General features: G+C 50.1%; 1 protein-coding gene across 2 annotated transcripts in view; it reads left to right on the top strand.

Annotated features, from left to right (window-relative positions):
- Positions 1–20,878, top strand: part of LOC144156309 (protein Skeletor, isoforms B/C-like) — a 219,706-nt gene that overhangs the window by 85,615 nt on the left and 113,213 nt on the right. For both annotated transcript variants that reach the window (XM_077688286.1, XM_077688285.1), the window contains exon 5: positions 4,909–5,071. In XM_077688286.1, coding sequence (XP_077544412.1) covers positions 4,909–5,071 — 163 coding nt within the window. The remainder of the gene's footprint in view (positions 1–4,908; positions 5,072–20,878) is intronic.

The raw sequence follows: 20,878 nt of genomic DNA, 5'->3' as shown, positions 1-20,878 counted from the left end.
TTAAGACCTTTGAAATGCAGAGCACTTTATGAGCTCGCCTTGCATACCTCGGCAAAGTTGGCGCGGCTCACTCAAACTCACCCACAAGTTTCTTTTGCAATCTCCACTCACTCAAACTCACACTAATTGCTGAGCAGCGCATCTGCGCTCACTCAAACTCAAACTCACAGTGAGCGCAAAACTCAGAACTCACTCGGACTCAAATGTACTCAAACTCAAAATGTACTCAAACTCAAAATGTACTCAAACTCAAAATATACTCAAACTGAAAATGTACTCAAGCTCAAAATGTACTCAGAACTCAAAATGGACTGAAAACTCAAAATGAATTCCGAACTCGAATGGACTCACAACTCCCTCGTGCTAGGAATTTACTCGGGCTCAGATGGACCCAGTATTCATTAGCGTTCAGAGTTTTAAAATTCACTCGTGGTAAAAATATTACGGGTGCAAATTCGTGAGCTCGAACTCTTGCATTCGGTACGACATGATATCGTAACTCCTGTGAGGTCGGCAGCAATTTTCGTTTCAGATTTAATACAGCTATATTTGCTGGCCATGATAAGCGCTGCTTGCATGCAATTGTACGTATATATTGGATACCAAACTCTTGATGTAGGCTTCGTGTTCGTGTTCATGACAGAGGGGGTCCAAACTCGATGGCGGGTTGGGCCCTGGTGAGCGAGGGGACGTGCGCTCACGGCTCAGTTCGCTTGCACGGAAGCTGTTTAGGGTTGGGGTCCCGTGCCTTCTTGCTCTGCATCCTGAAAAAACGCCCTGTGTCAAGGCGAACTGTCCCCGCGAATCTCTGAAGCGCGAGGCGTTCATAGATATGCCTTTGCTTTTTTAATGCGTAGCATTCTTTGCCGTATACTCCCCTCCCCCTCCCCCAGTCAGGACCTTGTAACGCCCTGCATTTCCACAAAAATGCAGATATCGCGGAAGTTAAACCTGTAATCATTAGAAAAGCGTAAATGTACATAATTGATCAAACGAAATTTTAAGAAACTAAAAAATATGAAATAAAGAAAAAATATCGAAGATGGCGAACCGTGTAACGCGGGAGTCACGGATAGTCACAGATTGGGTTAAAATTCAAAGTGATGTGCCACTAGGGCATGTGGGTTATCAAATTGTAGGCCTCGAGAAGGGAAATCACGTGGGACAAACAAAAATGCTTTGTGGTCATAATCATGACTTAGTTATGGTCAGTCATAATAAACGTTGGAATTAATAATTACGACCCGTAGGTGTGTGGGGTCTCAAATTAAAGGTGTCGATTAGGGAAATAACGTTGGACAAATAAGAAATACATCGTGGTAGTAATAATGACATAGTCACGGTGAGTCATACAATGGTTTAAAATTCATTGGGATGCCGCTAGTGTGTGTGGAGTATCGAATTGAAGATCTCGGGGAGGGGATTCGCGTGGGACAAAAAAAAATGCTTCCTGGTTATAATCGTGACACTCGCATGCTGAGTCATAGATATGGTTAACATTCAAAGTGATGTGCGCTAGGGCGTGTGGGTTGTCAAATTGAAGGTCTCAATAGGTGAAATCACGTGAGACAAATAAAAATTCCTCCTGGTCATAATCATGACATAGTCATGGTGAGTCATCGATTGGGAAAGTGATGTCCGGAGCCAGAGACTCTTGGCGCACTCTACTGTATCGCTAGCCTGACTGCCTACGTGGTGGGGAGCTCGACAGCTCCTGGGGACTGAGGGTCGAAAGTTGCATTGCTCAGTCATTGGGGGTGGGGGCCGACTACAACCCAGGGGTGTACAGATCCTTCCCCGGTGAGGGAGGGCTGTTTGTGCCCCAAAGAGCCTTCCTAGCGCGATTGCACTCATTCAGTTCGCATGTGAATTTGAATTGTTGCATTTTTTAAAGGTATCCTGCAACACTCTTTGAGCAGTGCAAGTAAACCTGCGCGACGTCTAGATTACACTGCCAGGAATACCTGAGCCAAACATTACACGTGCACATGAAGCGGCGAGCTCGCAAATCGCTGTGAAAAACGCGGAAAAACCAACCGCGCTCTCTTCAATTTTCCTCATTATGCACCACTGGCATGGCCTAAAGGACGTCATTGAGGCCATCCTATTGGCTGTCGCTGGTCAACTTCGCGACTTATTTCTCGCATTTCCTGTGACGATCCGGCGTCGTCGGCGCTGTGTACCAACCTCTTCTATGCCTGAACCTGTACGCACAGTTTTTGGTGTTTCTTCTCTTTTGAGTGCGCGCGGAGTTTGAGTGACGAACTCAGCACTCCCCTTTCAACGACACCACTCGACAACAAACGTTTATTGCTTCAAAAACGCCCTACCAGTCTGAACTCGCGCTTGTGAGCAGGCAGCCATGCCTGCTTTTTTTGTGGCGCCGACCAGAAATGGACCCCTCCATGCACGTTGCGGATAAAAAGGAGAAAACTACCCGGCATGCGATATATCGAAGGCCGCCGAAGAGAACGCCCCCTCTCCTGGAGAGAGCGTGCAGCTTTCGTCGCGTTGTCCGCGGTCGAGTTGAGAGGGAACAATTATGACCGATTTCTCATCGCGCATAGTTTCGGTGATAGTGAACGGATTTTCATAATTCGTGTGGGGAAAGATTTCTGGGACCCAAAATACATTCCGAGTAGTCGATGGTAAGTGCTGCAGGCCCCCTTTTAATGTTACTCTTCGAAAACGCTGCTTCATTACATGTATTTGCGCTGAAGCAAAATGGAGAGACGAGGTAGTTGGTGAACATCTATGAGTGAAACTTAAGCGCAAACAGACACAGGGACGAGAAGGGACGCTATCACGCTTTTCCCTGTTGTGCTCATTTTGGTGCTTTGCTTATGTATAAGAGTGCGCAATTTCACAGTGTAATTTTTTATACCGATCTGTCCTTTTTTTTAACATTGTGTAAATGATTTACTACTTCGCTTTGTTATAATGCTGTGTTTCATACTTTTCTCTGTTTGCAACTCAGGGAAGCTTGTGATTGCATTATTGTAAATAAGTACTGCCGTACTTTGTTGGGCTCGGGCACATTGTCAAGCTCGCTAGAGCTTTATTTCCGAGCCCACTACTCTTTCGAATGGAAATAAACAAATTGAAATTGAAATAGTATAGCCTCGCAGGTATCCGGTATGATGGTTGCTCCCGGACCAGGCAGCACTTCATACCTGGGATGTTCTGATAGCCAGACAGAGAAAAAAATGTCGGCCGTGTTTTTCGCTCTGTCTGCTCATTTTCGCACGTTAAGATCTGAGACGCTGCTTTTCGCTTCTTGTACCTCTGCGGTTTCGCCCCTCTTCACGATTTTCGAATGGTTTGAAGTGAATTCACTTCAAACCATTCGAAAATTGTGAAGAGGGGCATTGCAATCTCAGCTCTGAGGAACGCTCTCCATCGGTCATGCCTGCATCAAATGGGCGACAGCTTTTCCGCTCAGGCTCAAAGGCTGACAAGAGCAGGATTCCCCACAGATTTGCTTTATAAATTGTGTGAATCACTGCTGAAGGGAACCCGCCGCCGCAAACCTGTGGAAGAGCACGAAGGGAAAGAAAAAAGGAAGGTAGCAGTCATTCCGTACGTTCACGGTGTCTCTCACCGACAGAAAAAAGTTGCTGCTCGAGCCGGAGTCACCGTGGTGTTTAGCGCTCCAAACAAATTAGGTGGGTTTTGCAGCATAGTGAACGGGGAAGGAACTACAGCGAGATCTTGCTAAAAAAAAAAAAAACATGACAAGCCATTCGTGGAGTGCAAGTCAGGCGTCGTTTACGACATTCCGCTGCCGTGCGGGAGGTCCTACACGGGTCAAACAGGACGTTGTTTGAATGACGTTGTTTGAAAACCGGACGACGGAAGCATGGGGTGATGGAACCCGATAATAGAGAGTTATAGCAGAGCGGTGATGGTACCCGGTAGCCGACTGGCGCCACTGCGCGTGCTCAGAGGGGGAGAGACCGGCTGGGTGCATGCGCACGTGCACTCGCCAATGACCGGGCGCGGTACCGGGACCGGTTCTCCGATCTGCCATAACTCTCTAATGTTGCATGCGGTCTCCGCAACGCCGTACGCCGATCATAACAGTGCTTGCCAAATTCACACCATCTCATTCCTATTCTGCGCGAGATTTCTTTCCCGTTCTTGGGATCAGCACTGACCATCTGGCCAAGATAGTGATATAAGTCAGCTTGTTATAGTGTAGCGTTACCTAAAAAGGGATGAAAGGGAGCGTTCAGCGTGTTTATTTATCATTTCCTTAGATTTATTCATATTTTTTTCTAGACCGTCGGCGTAGCTTTCTGATTGTAGTTCTTCAATCATTTTTACACTTGCTCTGCAGGTTCACTTGTCCAATCTTAGATACTTAGGCCTCCTCTTTAGTAGGATCAGGGAGCAAGCTCGAGTAGAAGATATGATAGTTTGAATAAATGAAAAGAAATGGACTTGAGCTGGCCATGTAGTGAGACGAACCGACAACAGGTGCATCACGATACAGAAAATGGGAAGGCCATGAACTCGATGAATAGAAGAAACAAGAAGATTCGCAAGTAGCGCAGGGGACGTGAATAGGAGAGGCCTTCGTCCTCCGGTGGACACACGTAGGCTGTTGACGAATGAAATGCCCTGAGGGTTGCAAGTGATTACCGAGTCTGTTCTCACGAGAAACTCCACCCACGTTCTGGCAGATACGTGCGTGGTCTGGCTGCATGTCCTGACAATGGAGTAGATCTACTCTGTTTCCGCCCAGTTACGGAACGCCTGCAATCGGACGCACAAAAGATTTTCCAGCCTCTGAGCTAGAACCAGGCTTACGATATTTCTTTGCCGGTACTTTTTGTGCGTAAATTGTGGACCTCCTGCATCCTTGGGGCGCTTCCAGGAGAGCTGTACGGCGGCCGCTTTTCGCAGGTGAACTTCGGCTGGGTGAGGATTAAGGACGACTTTGAGACTCCCGCGGCGCAGGACCTGGGCTTCCTGAGCGGCGCCCACAGCGTGCGCGCCGACTCTGTCGTCCTTGTCGACTCGAGGACCATCTTCCTTTCCAATTTCAAGTATGACGGGGCAGCACCCGGTAAGCCCGTTCATATGGATGAAGAATTGATTTCTACCACAATGGTAACGATATGCCATTAGAATATGAGGGACCGCGTTAAGAGTAGGTAAACATATTGCTGCTTTCCCACGACGGCATAACCGTTGATGTTGTACTGAAAAAGCTTGCGGCACTGTTTTCAGAATGCTTGAAGGACTCCAAAAGCGTCACATAAAGCGCGTTTACATGAATGCGACAGTAGCGTATCGCACTAGTTCGTCGAATCGTGTGAATTAGCGCGTTTGCGTTTACATGCATGCTCATTGGAGACTAGCGCCGCCCGGTGTCATATCTGGGAGCTGTGGGGTCGCATTTCCGGCATTACCAGTTTCTGGTAGCCGGCAAGTTGCTTGTGTTCGTTTTGGCGGCTATCGCGGCTGAAGCGAAACCAGTGGGTCGTTCCCCGGTTCACCCGATCAGCTACGACGATCGCTGAGCTAAATGTGTACATTCATTCCGCGCGTCGTTCGCGAGAAATGGATACAGCAGGCAATCGTGAAGCGTTTACTTGCCCTCGGTAATGGTCCGCGCATCCGCCGGCCGCGCCTGCCTGTACGGCCCACAAAGCAGCTCGAACCGGCGCAGGCCACCGTACCAACAGCTTGTCGCCACTCTTCCAAATCAACCTGATCGCGAAAAAGAAGTTCCACATGCGAGAAAGTAGATGATAGTGTGGTGAAAAATTGAGATAGGGATTATCAGCTCCTATATTAAAAGCGGCGATCAGATATCTGCCGCTGACCGGCCGCGGAGGTTCGAGACCCGGCACCGCGGCGCGCGGTGCGGTGAGCGGCCGAAAGATGGCGCTACCTGCGGGGAAGAATCAAGACAGGCCACGACAGATGTCTTGGACACCGATCGCTCAAACGGCAAATATCGCGGAAATAAAGTTCCACATACGAGAAGGGGGATGGTAATGTGGCGAAAAGTTGTGTTAAGGATCGTCATCCGCAGTTATACAGACAGAGGCGATCAAACATCCGCCACGGTACTAAGCCTAAAGTTCCCAACACCCGAGCCGAGCCGAGAAATGCGATGCGACTGCCGCTACATGCGCTCGGGAAGTCGCATTTGCGTTCTGGATCTACCCTGGTTTAGCGCATCAGATGCGACGCGTCTTCCAAGCGAATTGGCACATGCGATGCGACGCGGTACGGTATAATGCGACAAATCCAATGCGATACGCTGCTGTCGCATTCATGTAAACGCGCTTATCGACTGGAGAAGCGTCAACATAATTCTGATTCACCAAAAGGGCGACACCAAACACTTTAAGTACAGACCTATCAGCCTACTCTCAGTTGTGTACAAGCTGTTTGCCGTAGTAATAGTTATGGGGACGAGCACGCTAGCCCGCGATTCCCTCCCCCAGAGGGGCGAAAATAGCCCTTCGCGCCCTCCCCCTATACGCCTCGAGCGCGGCCTGTAGGGGCGCCACTGAAATCCCCCTAGCGGCCCGTTTCGAAAGCAGGCGCGGGAGTCCCCGGCCCGCTCCCCCCTGTCGCCGTTGCTTTTGGGGCTCGTTCAAGACATCGATTTACCGTTTGTCCGCGTTCGAAATACCGAATAACGTGGAGCAGGCACTCTGTTTGCAGGCCTGGTGTGTTCACGAGAGTATAAACGTTTATGACGCGATCTTAGAAAGATCTATATGAGCGCCGGGCGTGTGTCACAGGCCGGCGTCCCGAAGCCAGCATTTGCATGCAGATTGCAATTCCGCTGCCCTGAAATTTAGTGGCAGTGTCTCCGTAAGCAGTGTTTCCTCCGATGTTCATGTTGCGGCCATACACACTATGATGTAAATCGACTTTGTGCACTACAAAATCCAGCGGAGCACTCATACCTGACAGCACGCAAATTACGCCTGCCAATATCACATATCAGATATTGGTCAGTACCCTGAACAAGCCAATGCGGCGTAAATTTCGCAAACATTGTACCAAAGAAGTACGATGGATAATGCAAAATTACACTCCGGAGTCAGCACACGACGGCAAATTTAATGCTGGGTCGTCTTGTCCCGAGGTGAGCGCTCGCTAAGATTCATCTGTTACATTTATCCTCCACGAGAAGCGCGAAGATGGGCTTATAGAGTAATCCGCGTCCGCGACCAAACTCTTCTTCGAAACATCGTCGTATGACACTGGGAGACTGCAGAATCTAGCATAAACCGAAATCAGAGACCCTTATCAGATACGACACTCTTCCAACGAGCCCGTGTGTACGAGATTTCGGCGCACGTTAAGGATCTCCAGGTGGTCAAAATTAATCCGGAGCCCGCCACTACAGCGTGCCTCATCGTCTCCGTTGCGTCGGCGCGTTAAACCCTGCAATCAATCAATCAATCAATCAACTCTTTCAACGACACCTCGTATTTCTTGTGAACTGCTTACCCTGTATTCTTCAAAAAATGCGTCCGCCGAATGATCAGCCGTTCGTTGAAGGCGAAAAACAAACGAAAAGTGAACACGCAGCTTGTGTGTGTGATTAATAAAACGTGCATTTGTTGCTTACGCTCCGCATTTGTAAACAACGACAGTTGAGCGTCCTCCTCCTCCCCCCCTCCCCCCCATGTCTAGCGAAATATCAGTGCATTTCGCATCTAGTTGGTCTGGTGAATACTACCGTGCTCAAACAAACGTCTTTAGCATTTCAGAAGCTGCACTCGGTTTTTTTTTATTCCCGTATGACTATTCTATTTATTGCTCCTGACTTGCAGACCATTCATTTTCCCGTAGTCATTAACATATACCTTGGTTCTTACCATAAGGCATGAGCAGGGCCGTACCCAGAAATTTTTTTCGGAGGGGGTTATGGGTTATCGGAATGGAGGATATTTGCCGAAAGGGGCATTAAGTCTGGCTCGAGGGCTGCCTGGAAAATTTTCGGAGGGGGTTCTAACCCCCAAACCCCCCCTCTGGCTACGTCCCTGGGCATGAGTGGGCACATATCTGACAATGCACAGCCTTTGAGTGTACTTAACATTTTCGCGTGGCTTATATTCCCATAAAAGGTACAAGTTTTTGTACGCTGTTGGGTTATCACATCCCCGAAACATATTTTTCTACAACGTACATATTCGAAGCAAATCCGCATTTGTTGTCTGCGCTGCAAAACGAACCAACCTCTTACGGTGCCAATATCAGGTCTAAACGAGGTGACAATAAATAGAATTCACTTGTGCTGACGTGTTCGAAGGTGACAGCGGTGATATGCCGCTGCCGTCGCCGACGCCCGCAAGAGCGGCCAAGAAGTGCGCAGAACCGCCTCCCCGGGTAGCTTTTGTTGGCGTTCGAGCGCTCTACCAAGACGCCGCTGTTTTTTTTAAGCGCCCTAAACGTGCAGTTAGCTTACAGACGTCACCTTAACAAGTTGTTTAGTGCGCGGAAAGGCAAAGAGAAGCGAAAGAGAACCAAAACACTGCATGACCACCTATCAGCCACGCAGCGCTAATCCCGCAAACGCCGCGGAGAAGCGGCGGCAGGCGGCGCAGCGATCGCGAATCTCGAGGCGTATAAGGGGGCCACGTGCGGCGTGACGTAGGGGCCCCGCCCAAGGGCTCGCTCGCGGCAGGCGCGCGCGTCTGTCGCACCCGGGAGAGGCTGGCCGGACGCCGGCTCCGTCAAGGTACGTGTACACTAGCGTCCGTGCCGCCCTGCCGACGGCCACCAGCGGCGAAGGCTGGGTCGCGACGCCGCTGACGGCCGTCGGCATGGACGCTAGTGTGCACGTACCGCCCTGCCGACGGCCACCAGCGGCGAAGGCTGGGACGCGACGCCGCTGACGGCCGTCGGCACGGACGCTAGTGTGCACGCACCTTCAGGTACCGTGCTTGCACGCGCCCAGCTCGCTCGCTTCGGCTTGAGCGGCCACTGTTTCTTCACTAGCGCGAGGTCGGCGAACGTACCACCGGGAGTCGGATTTACATGCACCCTCTGGCTTCGCGCTCCCTGCTTGCGCAGGTGACTGGAGCTGTTATTGGTTGCTCGGTCTGTCCGGTGGTCGGTTCGGGTCCTATCCGGCACCCACCACCCGCAGCGCTTAGGTGGCTCACGCCACTGGACCAACAGCTGCCGATTAGCTGCCCTGCGAGTCGGGCTTTGTGGCTTGATGCGAACGGTCGGCAGGTGCCCCCGTCTATGCCACTGGGCTAGGAGTGTAATACCAGGGCTGGTTGCTGTACCGTGGATTTCCCGGAATTAAATCTGAGGAGATACTTCGTCTTCTCGGAGTGACTGCACACGCGTGGCGAGGGCCGCCGCTGCCGTATACGGCTTGGCTCGCTCTAACTCATGGTGGGCACCTTGGCAGGCTGTCCTTCATTGTACAGGTGCAGTGTTGCCATCGCTGGGCGTCAGATATCCGCTAAAAAGCAATGAGAAATCCGCCAGATTCCGCTAGATTCTAAGAGATAACCGCTAAATTTCCCGCTAGGGCCTATTTTATTAAAAAAAAACAGTGCAATTTCGTATGATAAATACCTTTATCATTCTTAAAACTCCCCAAAACTACGAAAGCTGAAATAACATATAAAAGAGTCTTCCAAGGAGTCTAACTGGAACACTTGCGGCTTCAGTGCTGCGGTGGTCGTCATTAGTCAACCTCATCACAGATGAGGCTAAAAGTTATAAATGTTCACACTGATGAAAAAAAAAAGAACTCGTAGGTCAACGAAAAACACATCGAGGTCTTCGTCGCCGCTGTCGTCGTCTGACACCATCTCCACAGGACCGCTGGCACTTGTTGAGGGGCCAGAAAGGTGGCTTGGTTGCACATACGTTGCAGATGTCCCGATTGCACTAACAACTAAGGCTGAAAGTTGGGCTAGTTGGTGTTGACTTAGATGCATATTACCAGCGAAAAAACAGACAGGGACGAAGAAAGAAGCAGACGGGACACTCGCTAGACTTCAACTGAAAAGTTTACACAAGAAACACGTAATATATGAAAATGCCAACAGACAAGGATGATAGACCTTGCAAGTGATAAAAACAAACAAAAGAGATAAAACCGTCCACAATCTTAAATGCGTATGACCCACACAACCAAATTACATCCCGCGCATGCGGCCTTGCAAAAAATTCAGCTCTTTTGCCGTCAGAGCGATGGAAGGCTTACTGATACAGTTTTGCTCTGATACACTTTTGCTCTGACGGCAAAAGAGCTGAATTTTTTGCAAGGCCGCATGCGCGCGATGTAATTTGGTTGTGTGGGTCATACGCATTTAAGATTGTGGACGGTTTTATCTCTTTTGTTTGTTTTTATCACTTGCAAGGTCTATCATCCTTGTCTGTTGGCATTTTCATATATTACGTGTTTCTTGTGTAAACTTTTCAGTTGAAGTCTAGCGAGTGTCCCGTCTGCTTCTTTCTTCGTCCCTGTCTGTTTTTTCGCTGGTAATATGCATCTAAGTCTGCACTAACAACTGCCGCGGAAAGTTCATAATCAAAACAACTTTTCTGGTGTCGCTTCAGCCCCGCTCTTACGACTAGGATGGCGTTTGTTGTTTCAGGCTTCAGCTTGTTCCTGAGCGCGAATTTTACTGCGTTAAGCTGACTAAACGTCCTCTTTACTTCGGCATTTGATACGGCAGCACGAGCATCGACATGGCAAATCCGGTCAGCTCGGTGAATGGGTTTTCGCCGCAGGCGTCCTTATAGGAGTGAATGACTGCGTCGACGATATTTGCTTCCAGTCCAGGAGGGTAATTTTGCTTCACTGGTTTTGAATTTTTTCGATTGTCTCAGGGGGCACTGCCATTGATTCCAGCAGAGGCTCCTTCACGACGCACAAAGCGTTTCCGACCGATAAGAGTGATGTTTTCTGGAGAACTGTCATGTTGTCTCGAAGTCACTGTCTGATTTGCTATACTAGCGTGGTAATAAAATTTATGCAGCTTTCTCGCATCACAGCTTCATCTGCGAGAGAGAACCCGTCCGTCTTCTGAGCAAATTTCACATTGTCAACGTATGTCTCAAACAGGTAGCCCAGATATGGGTTGGGGTTCAAGTGGTCCTCAAGTCTGCTCGTCAGAACGTCAATCTGTTCTGTCGGAATTACAACTTTTTAAACCAAGCTTGAAAGCAAAGTGAACAGGCGCCCTCCTATTCTCTGAAGTTAAACAATTTCTGCATTTTTAGAATACACGGAAATGGTTTCTTGCAGGGCGGTTTTGAATCGGTGCACTGCGTGAGGTATCCGCCAGAAATCCGCTATGTATTAAAATGGCCCGTGAAAAAATTCACTAGCCGCTAGACTAATTTTTTCCCCGTCAGAATAAAATGAATTCCGCCAGATTTAGCGGAAAATCCGCTAAATTGGCATCACTGTACAGGTGAGGCCCACATGTTTGGCGCCTCACATTGGGCGCCAGAAATGTGGGCATTAAGGAATAAGAGATTAACGCGCCGTCGTTATTCTCGCTACTCTCGCGCAGCGCCTAACTGCCTACGGAGAGACACTGCCCACAACGGGTTCGAGAGCGAACCACGACTCTCGCCGCGCGTGTACGTCGTCAGTCACTTCACAGGGAAGCGATATCTTTCATAGTACAGGGGTTATCACGATACAAAACACTGCACTACGCACCTTGCCCCTGTGGCATACACCCGTCAGCGTGTGCCCAGCCCGTCTTCGGGAAACAGTTACGTTGGCCGGCCGCGACGCTCGCTGAAATACGCCTCGAGATTCGCGATCGCTGCGCCGCCTGCCGCCGCTTCTCCGCGGCGTTTGCGGGATTAGCGCTGCATAACTGATAGGTGGTTATGCAGTGTTTTGGTTCTCTTTCGCTTCTCTTTGCCTTTCCGCGCACTAAGCAACTTGTTATGCTGACGTCTGTAAGCAAACTGCACGTTTAAGGCACTTAAAAAAACAGCTGCGTCTTGGTAGAGCGCTCGAACGCCAACGAGAGGTACCCGGGAGGCGGGTCTGCGCGCTTCTTGGCAGCTCTTGCGGGCGTCGGCAACGGCAGCAGCATATCACCACTGTCACCTTCGAACACGTCAGCACAAGTGAATTCTATTTATTGTCGCCTCGTTTAGACCTGATATTGGCACTATAAGAGGTTGGTGCGTTTTGCAGAGCAGTCACAAATGCGGCTTTGCTTCGAATATGTACGGCGTAGAAAAATATGTTTCGGGGATGTGATAACCCAATAGCTCACAACAACTTGTGCCTTTTACGGGAATATAAGCCACGCGAAAATGTTAAGTACACTCAAAGGCTGTGCGTTGTCAAATATGTGCCCAATTAAGCTTTATAGCAAGCACCAAGGTATAAGTTAATGAAACCACGGGAAAATGAATGGTCTGCAAGTCAGGAATAAATAGAATAGTCGTACGGGGATGAAAAAAAAACCCAGTGCAGCTTCTGAAATGCTAAAGACGTTCGTTTAAGCAAGGTAGTATTCAGACCAACAAGATGCGAAATGCAGTGATATTTCGCAAGACATTGGGGGGGGGGGGATAGGGAGGAGGGGGACGCTCAACTATCGTTGTTCACAAATGAGGAGCGAAATCAACGAACGAACGTTTTATTAATCACACACACACACACACACACAAGCTGCGTGTTCACTTTTCATTTGTTTTTCGCCTTCAAGGAACGGCTGATCACTCGGCGGACGCATTTTTTGAATACAGGGTAGGCAGTTCACAAGCTATACGAGGTGTCGTTGGAACAGTTGATTGATTGATTGTAGTTTTTAACGCGCCGACGCAACGGAGGCGATGAGGTGCACCTTAGTGCAGTGCTCCGGATTAATTTTGACCACCTGGAGATCCTTAACGTACGCTGAAATCTTGTACACACGGGCTCGTTGAAGAGTGTGGTATCAGATAAGGCTCTCTGATTTCGGTTTATGCTAGATTCTGCAGTCTCCCCGTGTCATATAACGATGTTTCGAAGTGTTTAGTCGCGGAAGCGGATTACTCTATAAGCCCGTCTCCGCGCTTCTCGTGGAGGATAAGTGTAACAGATTTATCTTTGCGAGCGCTCTCCTCGGGACAAGAGGATCCATCATTAAAATTTGCCGTCGTGTGCTGACTCCAGAGTATAATTTTGCATTATCCATCGTACTTCTTTCGTAAAATGTTTTCGAAATTTATGCCGCATTGGCTTGTTCAGGGTAGTGATCAATATAAGCGTAACTTGCGTGCTGGCAGGTATGAGTGCTCCGCTAGATTATACAAGCGCACAAAGTCGATTTACATCACAATGTGTATGGCCGCAACATGGCCATCGGAGGAAACACGGCTTACGGAGACACTGCCACTAAATTTCAGGGCAGCGGAATTGTAATCAGCTACATGCATATGCCGGCTTCGGGACGCCGGCCTGTGACACACACCTGGCGCTCATACAGACCGAATGTACCGCACTAAGATCGCGTCATGAACGTTTATACTCTCGTAAACACACCACACTTGCAAACAGAGTGCCTGCTCCACATTATTCCGTATTTCGAAGGCGTAAAAACGGTAAATCGCAGTCTTTAACGAGCCGCAAAAGCAACGGCGACAGAGGAGAGCGGGCCGGAGACTCCCGCGGCTGCTTTCGAAACGGGCCGGTAGGGGGATTTCAGTGGCGCCCCTACAGGCCGCGCTCGAGGCGTATAGGGCAAGGGGAAAGGGGGGGGGGGGGGGGGCGCTCTCTGGGGCAGTATACATTTCAAGCCACTGGGCTCGACCGGGCGGCATCGGTGCTAGCCCGCTGACCTTAGAAGGTGCAAGCGGCCACAGCGCGGACGCGGGCAACCCAGCCGTTGGAACGGGGAATGGCCGGATACTCACCGGACATCCTAGATAAACGCACTGACGCAATCAAGGCATGTGCAAATCGACACGGTGGGTGCCGCGACCACGCTGGTGGGAGACAACGGCCAATGCAAGAACGGCCAGAAGTGGCCACAAGGCATTAAAGCGGCAACCACAGGGAGCGCTTTGCTCACGTCTGGCGGCCGTTGGCGTCTCCTGGTGGTGACGCGAAAAACGTTGCAGAGCACTAGCTACCCCACCAATATCTGCCAGATTAGTTTATTACGTAAACATTAGGTATGAAGTAAACACAGACATGAAGCCACACATCAGACACCAACTTCGCAACAGATGGCAAACACACAGGAGTGAACAGACAGATAACAAGTTACACGTGATAAAACCGCGCTTGGGACCATACACCACTGACACACGCAACAGATACACAGAAGTTGATCTTGCTAGGTTACGGATAGAGCACACACATGTCACACACTCGTATCTCCTCACGGGGTTTTCAAGACCTCTGTGTGGCAGGTGTGGAGAGGCCCTATCCGTAGTTCACATACTCATTCAATGCAAAGCACTTCACGCAACGCGACGCAAACACTTCCCACAACTATACAGACTACACGTCCCACTACACCCAGCGTTTTTCCTGTCTGAGGATCCCATGTTTTCAATCAGGTGCGTTTTTAAATATTTAGAAGTTAAATTTTTAGACCTAATTTCATACCACGCATGATCACTCCCTGCCCTATACACAAGCCATGCCTATTGTCGTTTTCTGATTTTACTTTTGTTTTTGCTGACTTTTCTTGGTGTTTACGGTTTCGCCTTTCATATATACCCATTGTTTTGGCGCTCTTTGCCCCAGTTGGCCTTGCGCCACTGACATCCAACCATCATCATCAGTTTATGAGGTAAAAATGCCTAATTCGTCAAATCGGCTTTTTCGTTAGAATTTGGTCCTCTCCATCGTCCGTTTCACGTCGCCGCTTGGAGACGCCGGCGTTCGCCAAACGGCAGCAAAACGCTCCATGTGGTTGCGCTTTACGTACACGTGCTAGAGTGTACTAGAAGAATCTGAGTGGCACGAGCCGCCGGCTCTGCGCCTTCTTCGTCGCGAAGCGCACCTTGAGGAAAGTTGGCGTGGCGGCGCTGCGGTCGCAGTGGATTGGGTTGGGACGGTGAGAACTGCAAGCGCCGGCCACAGATCGCATATGCAGATGTTTGTTTTAAAACTGTGCGAAACCGCTGCTGCTGTTTATCTCTCTGTATTGAGTGTTGTGGTGTGATGAGCCTCCAGTGTTTAATTTCAACGTCCTCAAGGTGCCAAAGCTGTAAAGAGTTCCGAGAGATGAAGCTCGAAGAGATGGAACCATAAGGAACAAAACTGCGCAATGTGCGAGCTGCACTTCGAGCACTGCTAGATATACAGCGTGACTGCACGCACGTTATCGGTGGTAAAGAAGTGAGAATCGCCCGTGGTGTGCCCGGGATGACACCCGACGTAGAAGTATTTGAGCGAGGCCTGATGCGCCCCTAGCAGGAGTCGTGAAGATCGCAGTAGTTTCCAAGTGGCATCGAATTAAATTGCCATGAACAAACATGTTGACCAGCTGCCGCTTGTTCTGCTGACGTGGCGGTTCTTCTCTATCACGGGACGCTGCTGTTAATGATCAAAAAGTTGGCAGGTTAAGTCCAGTGTCAATGCTTGGGCAAAGCGCTTGTGTTTTTCGAACCTGGACGGACACATTTGCTAGACATTCCGCCGAAGTAGTCTTCCAAATCAGTAGTTTTATATGCACTCCCAACTATAAGTACGTTAGACAGAAGATTTATGTTTATTCAAAGCCCGAATAAGAGCGTAATTGTTGTAATAAAATATCAGACTGGTCTGTATGGCGTATACTTAGTGTATCTGTAAAATAGCGCGCCTTTTCGCGGTGTTCTGCGGGAAGAGCATATGCATGGTCAAATAGGATACGAAAATCTGACTAAAGTTCGGGGAGTATACGAGAAGCTGCGCATCGCTCACGGGCGTACAGTCAAATCGAAGGCGGCAACTGGGAATATGTTTAATAGAAAGTGGCACACTGATGCGGCATTCACTTCTGATTAACTGGCAGACACAGTTCAGCAATATATAGGCGTCCATCGAAGGGTTACGACCGCAACATTTTAAAAGTCATTATTTCGTAGAGAACGTGCTGGAAAGTTAGTGTACAATGAAAATATGGCCAAATTCCTGGGTGCGCTTCATTGACGCTGCATTGAAATTTCCCAGTGTCATTAAACAGACGCAGCAAAAGTTAACACAGCACTGCCCACGTTTCTTCTATTCATTGCATATTACGCCGGGAGAGTTAGGAGGGAACACGGGAAGAAAATAGTGGAAGCTGGTACTCCAACGCGTGTCCCTGTCACCTCCGTTCGTTGTCGTTCTTTTTTTCGCGTCGTAAGAACTTCGTTGAAAAAAACAGAAAAAGAAAACACGGCACGCTTTCGCCACAAAGCCTCTAAAAGTCCTTTAAATTTATTCTGACATGTTGTTTTCAACCCCGCTGTCGCTTTGGCGCTCCTGTTAAGAATAAAAATTGGGCGAAACGCGAAAAAGCGCGGCCAGCGCGATCCCGTGCGCGGGCCGGCAAGAGTCCACTTCGCCCGCTGCGCCCACTGATCTCCAGTTGCTGGATGGCGCTTCGCCGCTGTCGCGGCCGGGCGCGCGCACGGCCACCGGAAGTTCAACGGCTCGTCCCGGAAGTCGGGCGTCTGCTACGCTTCTCAACCGCGGATAAGCGTCCCCTTTGGCGCATTTTGGCATTTTGTTCTCACTTTATTGCATTTTGGCTATACACATCGCGTTCAGATCGCAACTTATGCTATACCGAAACATGCGACGTTAATATGAAGCAGAATTTAATTGCGAAGGAGAACGAAAATGTCACTTGAGTCTTGGTTTGAGAGGAGACGACGCAGCTCGAACGGGATTTATGCTAGAAATTTATGCTAGGGATTTATGCTAGAAGGAAAACAACGTGGGCACGGCGTCAGGCTGTAGCCGAGTTCGTGCGCCCGTTCTGTCAAAACAGTTGTCAGTAAAGTGGTCACTGCAGAGCCTGCTGCCTGGGGATGGAGTCCATTTGTCCCTTCTTAATGCCCTAGTTACACGAGCACAATTAACCATGGTTAAGGGAACCGCGGTTAGACAAAACCGCAGTTTGCGGTGCTACACGACAGGCGAAACTGCGCTTACGTCGCTAACCATGGTTAACGCAAACAGCTTGGCCAGGCTTGGCCAACTCAGTTCGGTCACGCTAACCGCAGTTTCCGCAGCCGCCGTGCTCAAAATCGCACAAGTCAGCTCGGACGCAAGTGGCGGCGCATTAGCGGAGGTGAAAAAAAACCACCTTTGCTTTCGGAAGAGACGAAGGCTCTCAAATAGGGGGCGCCCGAAAGCTGTCCCCAAGACGCGCTGGCGTTCTTTGCATCGCCCTCTCAATCAGCGCGACTGCCCGTCAGCAGCGGCTCGTTTCCCTATCCGCCCGATCAACTACGAGAAAAGCCGTGCTAAATTTGTAAATTCCGCGCGTCGTCCGCCAAAAATGAATATAGCAGGCAATCCTGAAGCGTTTTCAGCACCCGGAAACGATCGGCGCGCGCGTCGGCCCTCCCTGCGAACACGCCGGCGCGCCTGCCCGCACGGCACTGCTAGCGGCCCGAACCGGCCCAGACCACGGCAGCAACAGCTTATCGCCGCTTTTCGAAAACAATCTGATCGCGGAAAAGAACTTCCACATGCGAGAAAATTGTTAGTGCGGTGAAAAATTGTGCTATAGATTGCAATTCGCAGTTGTAGAGATAGCGGCGGTCAAATATCTACCACGATGCTAAGCCGAAAGTTCCCAACACCGAACAGACCTAAGCAAACCAAGCCGGTTGCGAGCTGTTGGGGAAGCCACTCTCCTCGCCGCGCGCGAGTGCGTTGCGTTTGGGTCAGAAGCGACTGCTTCAAAGATTTTTTTTTTTTTTTTTGCCGACACTGCTTCTCTTGTGTTTTTTATCGCGAAGTTAAAAGTGTGGTAATTTATTTTTGTGTAGATAGATAGATAGATAGAACTTTATTCGAGCCCTTGAGGTCACCGTTGAGGCGGCCTCCGACGGGGTGGTCCCTTATTCACAGGGCCCATAAACGGCCAACACCTCCAGGCCCCGGGCCACTAGGGCCGCGTGGGTCGTTGCGGTGGGGCTGGACCGTAGGATCTCCCATCGCTCTTTGGGGGAAGGGGGTAGGGGGGTGGTGGTTGGGAATGGGATTTGTGGGATGGGGGCTTTGAGTGACGTACACTCTGCGATGACGTGTCGCAAGGTGCCTTTTTCTTGGCGACAGAAGGGGCATGTGTCTTCATATTGTTGTGGGAACATGGTGTGTAGTAATTTTGGGTGGGCCAGCGACTCCGCTTGAATTCTTCTTAATATTGTCTGTTCTTTCCGTGTTAGTGTACAATGGGGTGCCGGCAGTGTGCGCCTATCCTCCCTGTACATCTCTGTTATCGCTTTGAAGCTAGTGACGGGAGTCGGGTCGTCTTCTCCTCCACTCGCCTCCTCTTGTGCCCGGCGTGCCATCTCTCGGGCGTAGTAGTCGGCAATTGTGTTGCTGATTAATGAGGAGTGAGCGGGTGTCCATACGATCTCGACTACCCTTTCTGGTGGCTCTCTCTTATTCATAATGTGTGCTGCCAAGGAGGAGATCGTGCCCTTCCGGTAGCTGCTGTAGGCCTTCTTGCTGTCAGTGACAACGACTTCGACGCCGGGTTGAAGCAGCGCTAGTGCCATGGCCACTTCTTCCGCTGTGGTTGGGTCTCGTGTCCTCGTAGATGCCGTGGTAATTAGTCTATTTCGAGACGTTACGGCCACTGCTGCTCTGTCGCTTCCCTGTAGTAGGGATATACACAAAAATATTACTTCCACGTAATATTTTTGTGTATCCGCTCACAATCAAGTGACCGCGGTCACCAAACTTGCAATTTCGCGTGTAACAGCCAAAACCGCAGCTTGCGATAACCGCGGTTAAAGTTTAGTAACCACGGTTAAACTTAACTGCGGTTACTTTCGCCTTGTAAGTAGGGTATAACCACCCAACGCCGGTATAAGAGCGAGGGAATCGGCGTAACAAGAGCCACAGCTTGAAAACGACACTGATATGACATTCGCGTTTCGCTGCGTATCACGCACGTCGTACAGAATATTGTAATACTTCCAAGTGGAACGTCTTCCCAGACGATTTCTCTAGTCTGCTTGTGCAGTTGACGGCAAAACAAGCAGGCATTTTTGGCGGAATGCCCGCGATACCAGCCCATACGTAGCTTGCGCTATGCTGGAACGGCGGCCATTTGCCCGACTTCCGGGACGAGCGCTCGAACTTCCGGCGGCCGCGCGCCGGAGAGCTCGAAGCGCCATCCAGCAACTCTAGTGGAGATCAGTGGCTGCGCCCTCTATTGTATAGCGCCGCTTCTGGTGGAGCGCGCCGGTTGTTTTACTCAAATCCCTATAGTACACTCTGGTGTACTAGAAGGATTTGACTATCTGGCGCGTCCCCCGTAGGGAGAGGAGGGAGGCGCGCGAGGATCACCCCAACGCATGTGGCGTTGATCACCCTCACCCCACTAAGGAAGCCAGCGCCCCCTCGCCCCGAGTGGAGTGGTTTGCTTCCCCGCATAGTTGACCGCATAATTGTGACAGCCTATATTTCCGATAACCCGGAGAGTAGGTTGGGTTTAGTAATGAATACTCGACTATTGATCACGTCCATGTCGTCAATCAAGTTCAGTTTTCCTCTCGATAAACGGAACTTCAAGGGATCGAAAAAATTAGTTCCGTTTAACAGGAGTTTCGTTTACTGAGCTAGATGTGTGAAAGTGCACATTTGTGTGCGTACACACTTGTAATAGCATTTCATGGAACTTTAGGCACTAGAAGGGGAATGTAGCTGATGGTTTTTCAGAAAGCAAGAAAACTACAAGAGGTTTGAGCACAGCATTCACAAAGTTGATTTGACAACAATGAGTCGCTGTGCACTACAAAATGCATCAATTATTTTAGATGCGACCCATCTCTTTCACTCGCCTTGTCCCTCCGGCGTCGTCCGGTGTAGTCCGCATCCCTCCCCCATTCTCCTCGCCGCGCCAGCTGCGCGCCAGCGCCGCTCTCACCGCAGCGCCATCTGCGTGTTAGCGCTCGCCGGCGCTCGCTACGTCGCCGTGCCAGCTGTGCGTGGGTGCGGGTTAGCGCGCAGCTTGCGCGCAGCTTTCGCTCGGTTAACACATGCGCATGCGCTGCTATGCGCCGCTCTCTCTCATTGCGCTACATATAAACGCGGTAACTGCGCCGCTCCGCTCAGTCGTTCCGCCGCCGCTCCGCCGCCGCTCCGCCGATGACATCCTCCGATGACCACCGATGATTTGAATTGAGACTAACAGGCCTGCTATCGCGATGGTCGGCGCAACCGTAACATGCACCGGCCACCCTGATAAAAATTTACACCATCTTCCCGCGAGGGGAACCATGAGGTAGATGCGACGCATCGGGGGTGAACATGCTGCGTAAAATATGGACAAACAACAACAATGGACACGCTAACATAACGGAAACGCAACGGAAACCCCCGATGCGTCGCATCTATCCCATGGTTCCCCTCGCGGGAAGATGCTGTAAATTTTTTGTTTGAGTCCTTGCAACTGCATCTTCATGGAGGCTAGATGCCTCAACTTCGCGAGTTCTTACGAGCCACCGAATTTAGAAGACGGCAACGCGGTAATGAAGCGCTAATAGTATCACGATGGCACGAACGAGGTGGCAGGAGCTGAGTCGCGGTAACCTCGGCGCCTTGAATCGAGACCGAACGACTGGAACAAGAATTCTGCGATGTTGCATTCATTGCGCTAATATGGCTGACCACTAACGAGACGAGGCTTACGAATCCCACGAGGCTAAACAAAAAAAAAAAAAAAACCTTGGAGAAAGAACAAGA

This window comes from Haemaphysalis longicornis, unplaced genomic scaffold (assembly GCF_048455015.1).
Source record: "Haemaphysalis longicornis isolate Haplotype H1 unplaced genomic scaffold, Haemaphysalis longicornis Haplotype H1 scaffold_1, whole genome shotgun sequence".
NCBI classification, from domain to species: Eukaryota; Metazoa; Arthropoda; class Arachnida; order Ixodida; family Ixodidae; genus Haemaphysalis; species Haemaphysalis longicornis.
Note: the sequence above shows the minus strand (reverse complement) of the source record. Positions and strands in the feature narration are given on the sequence as shown.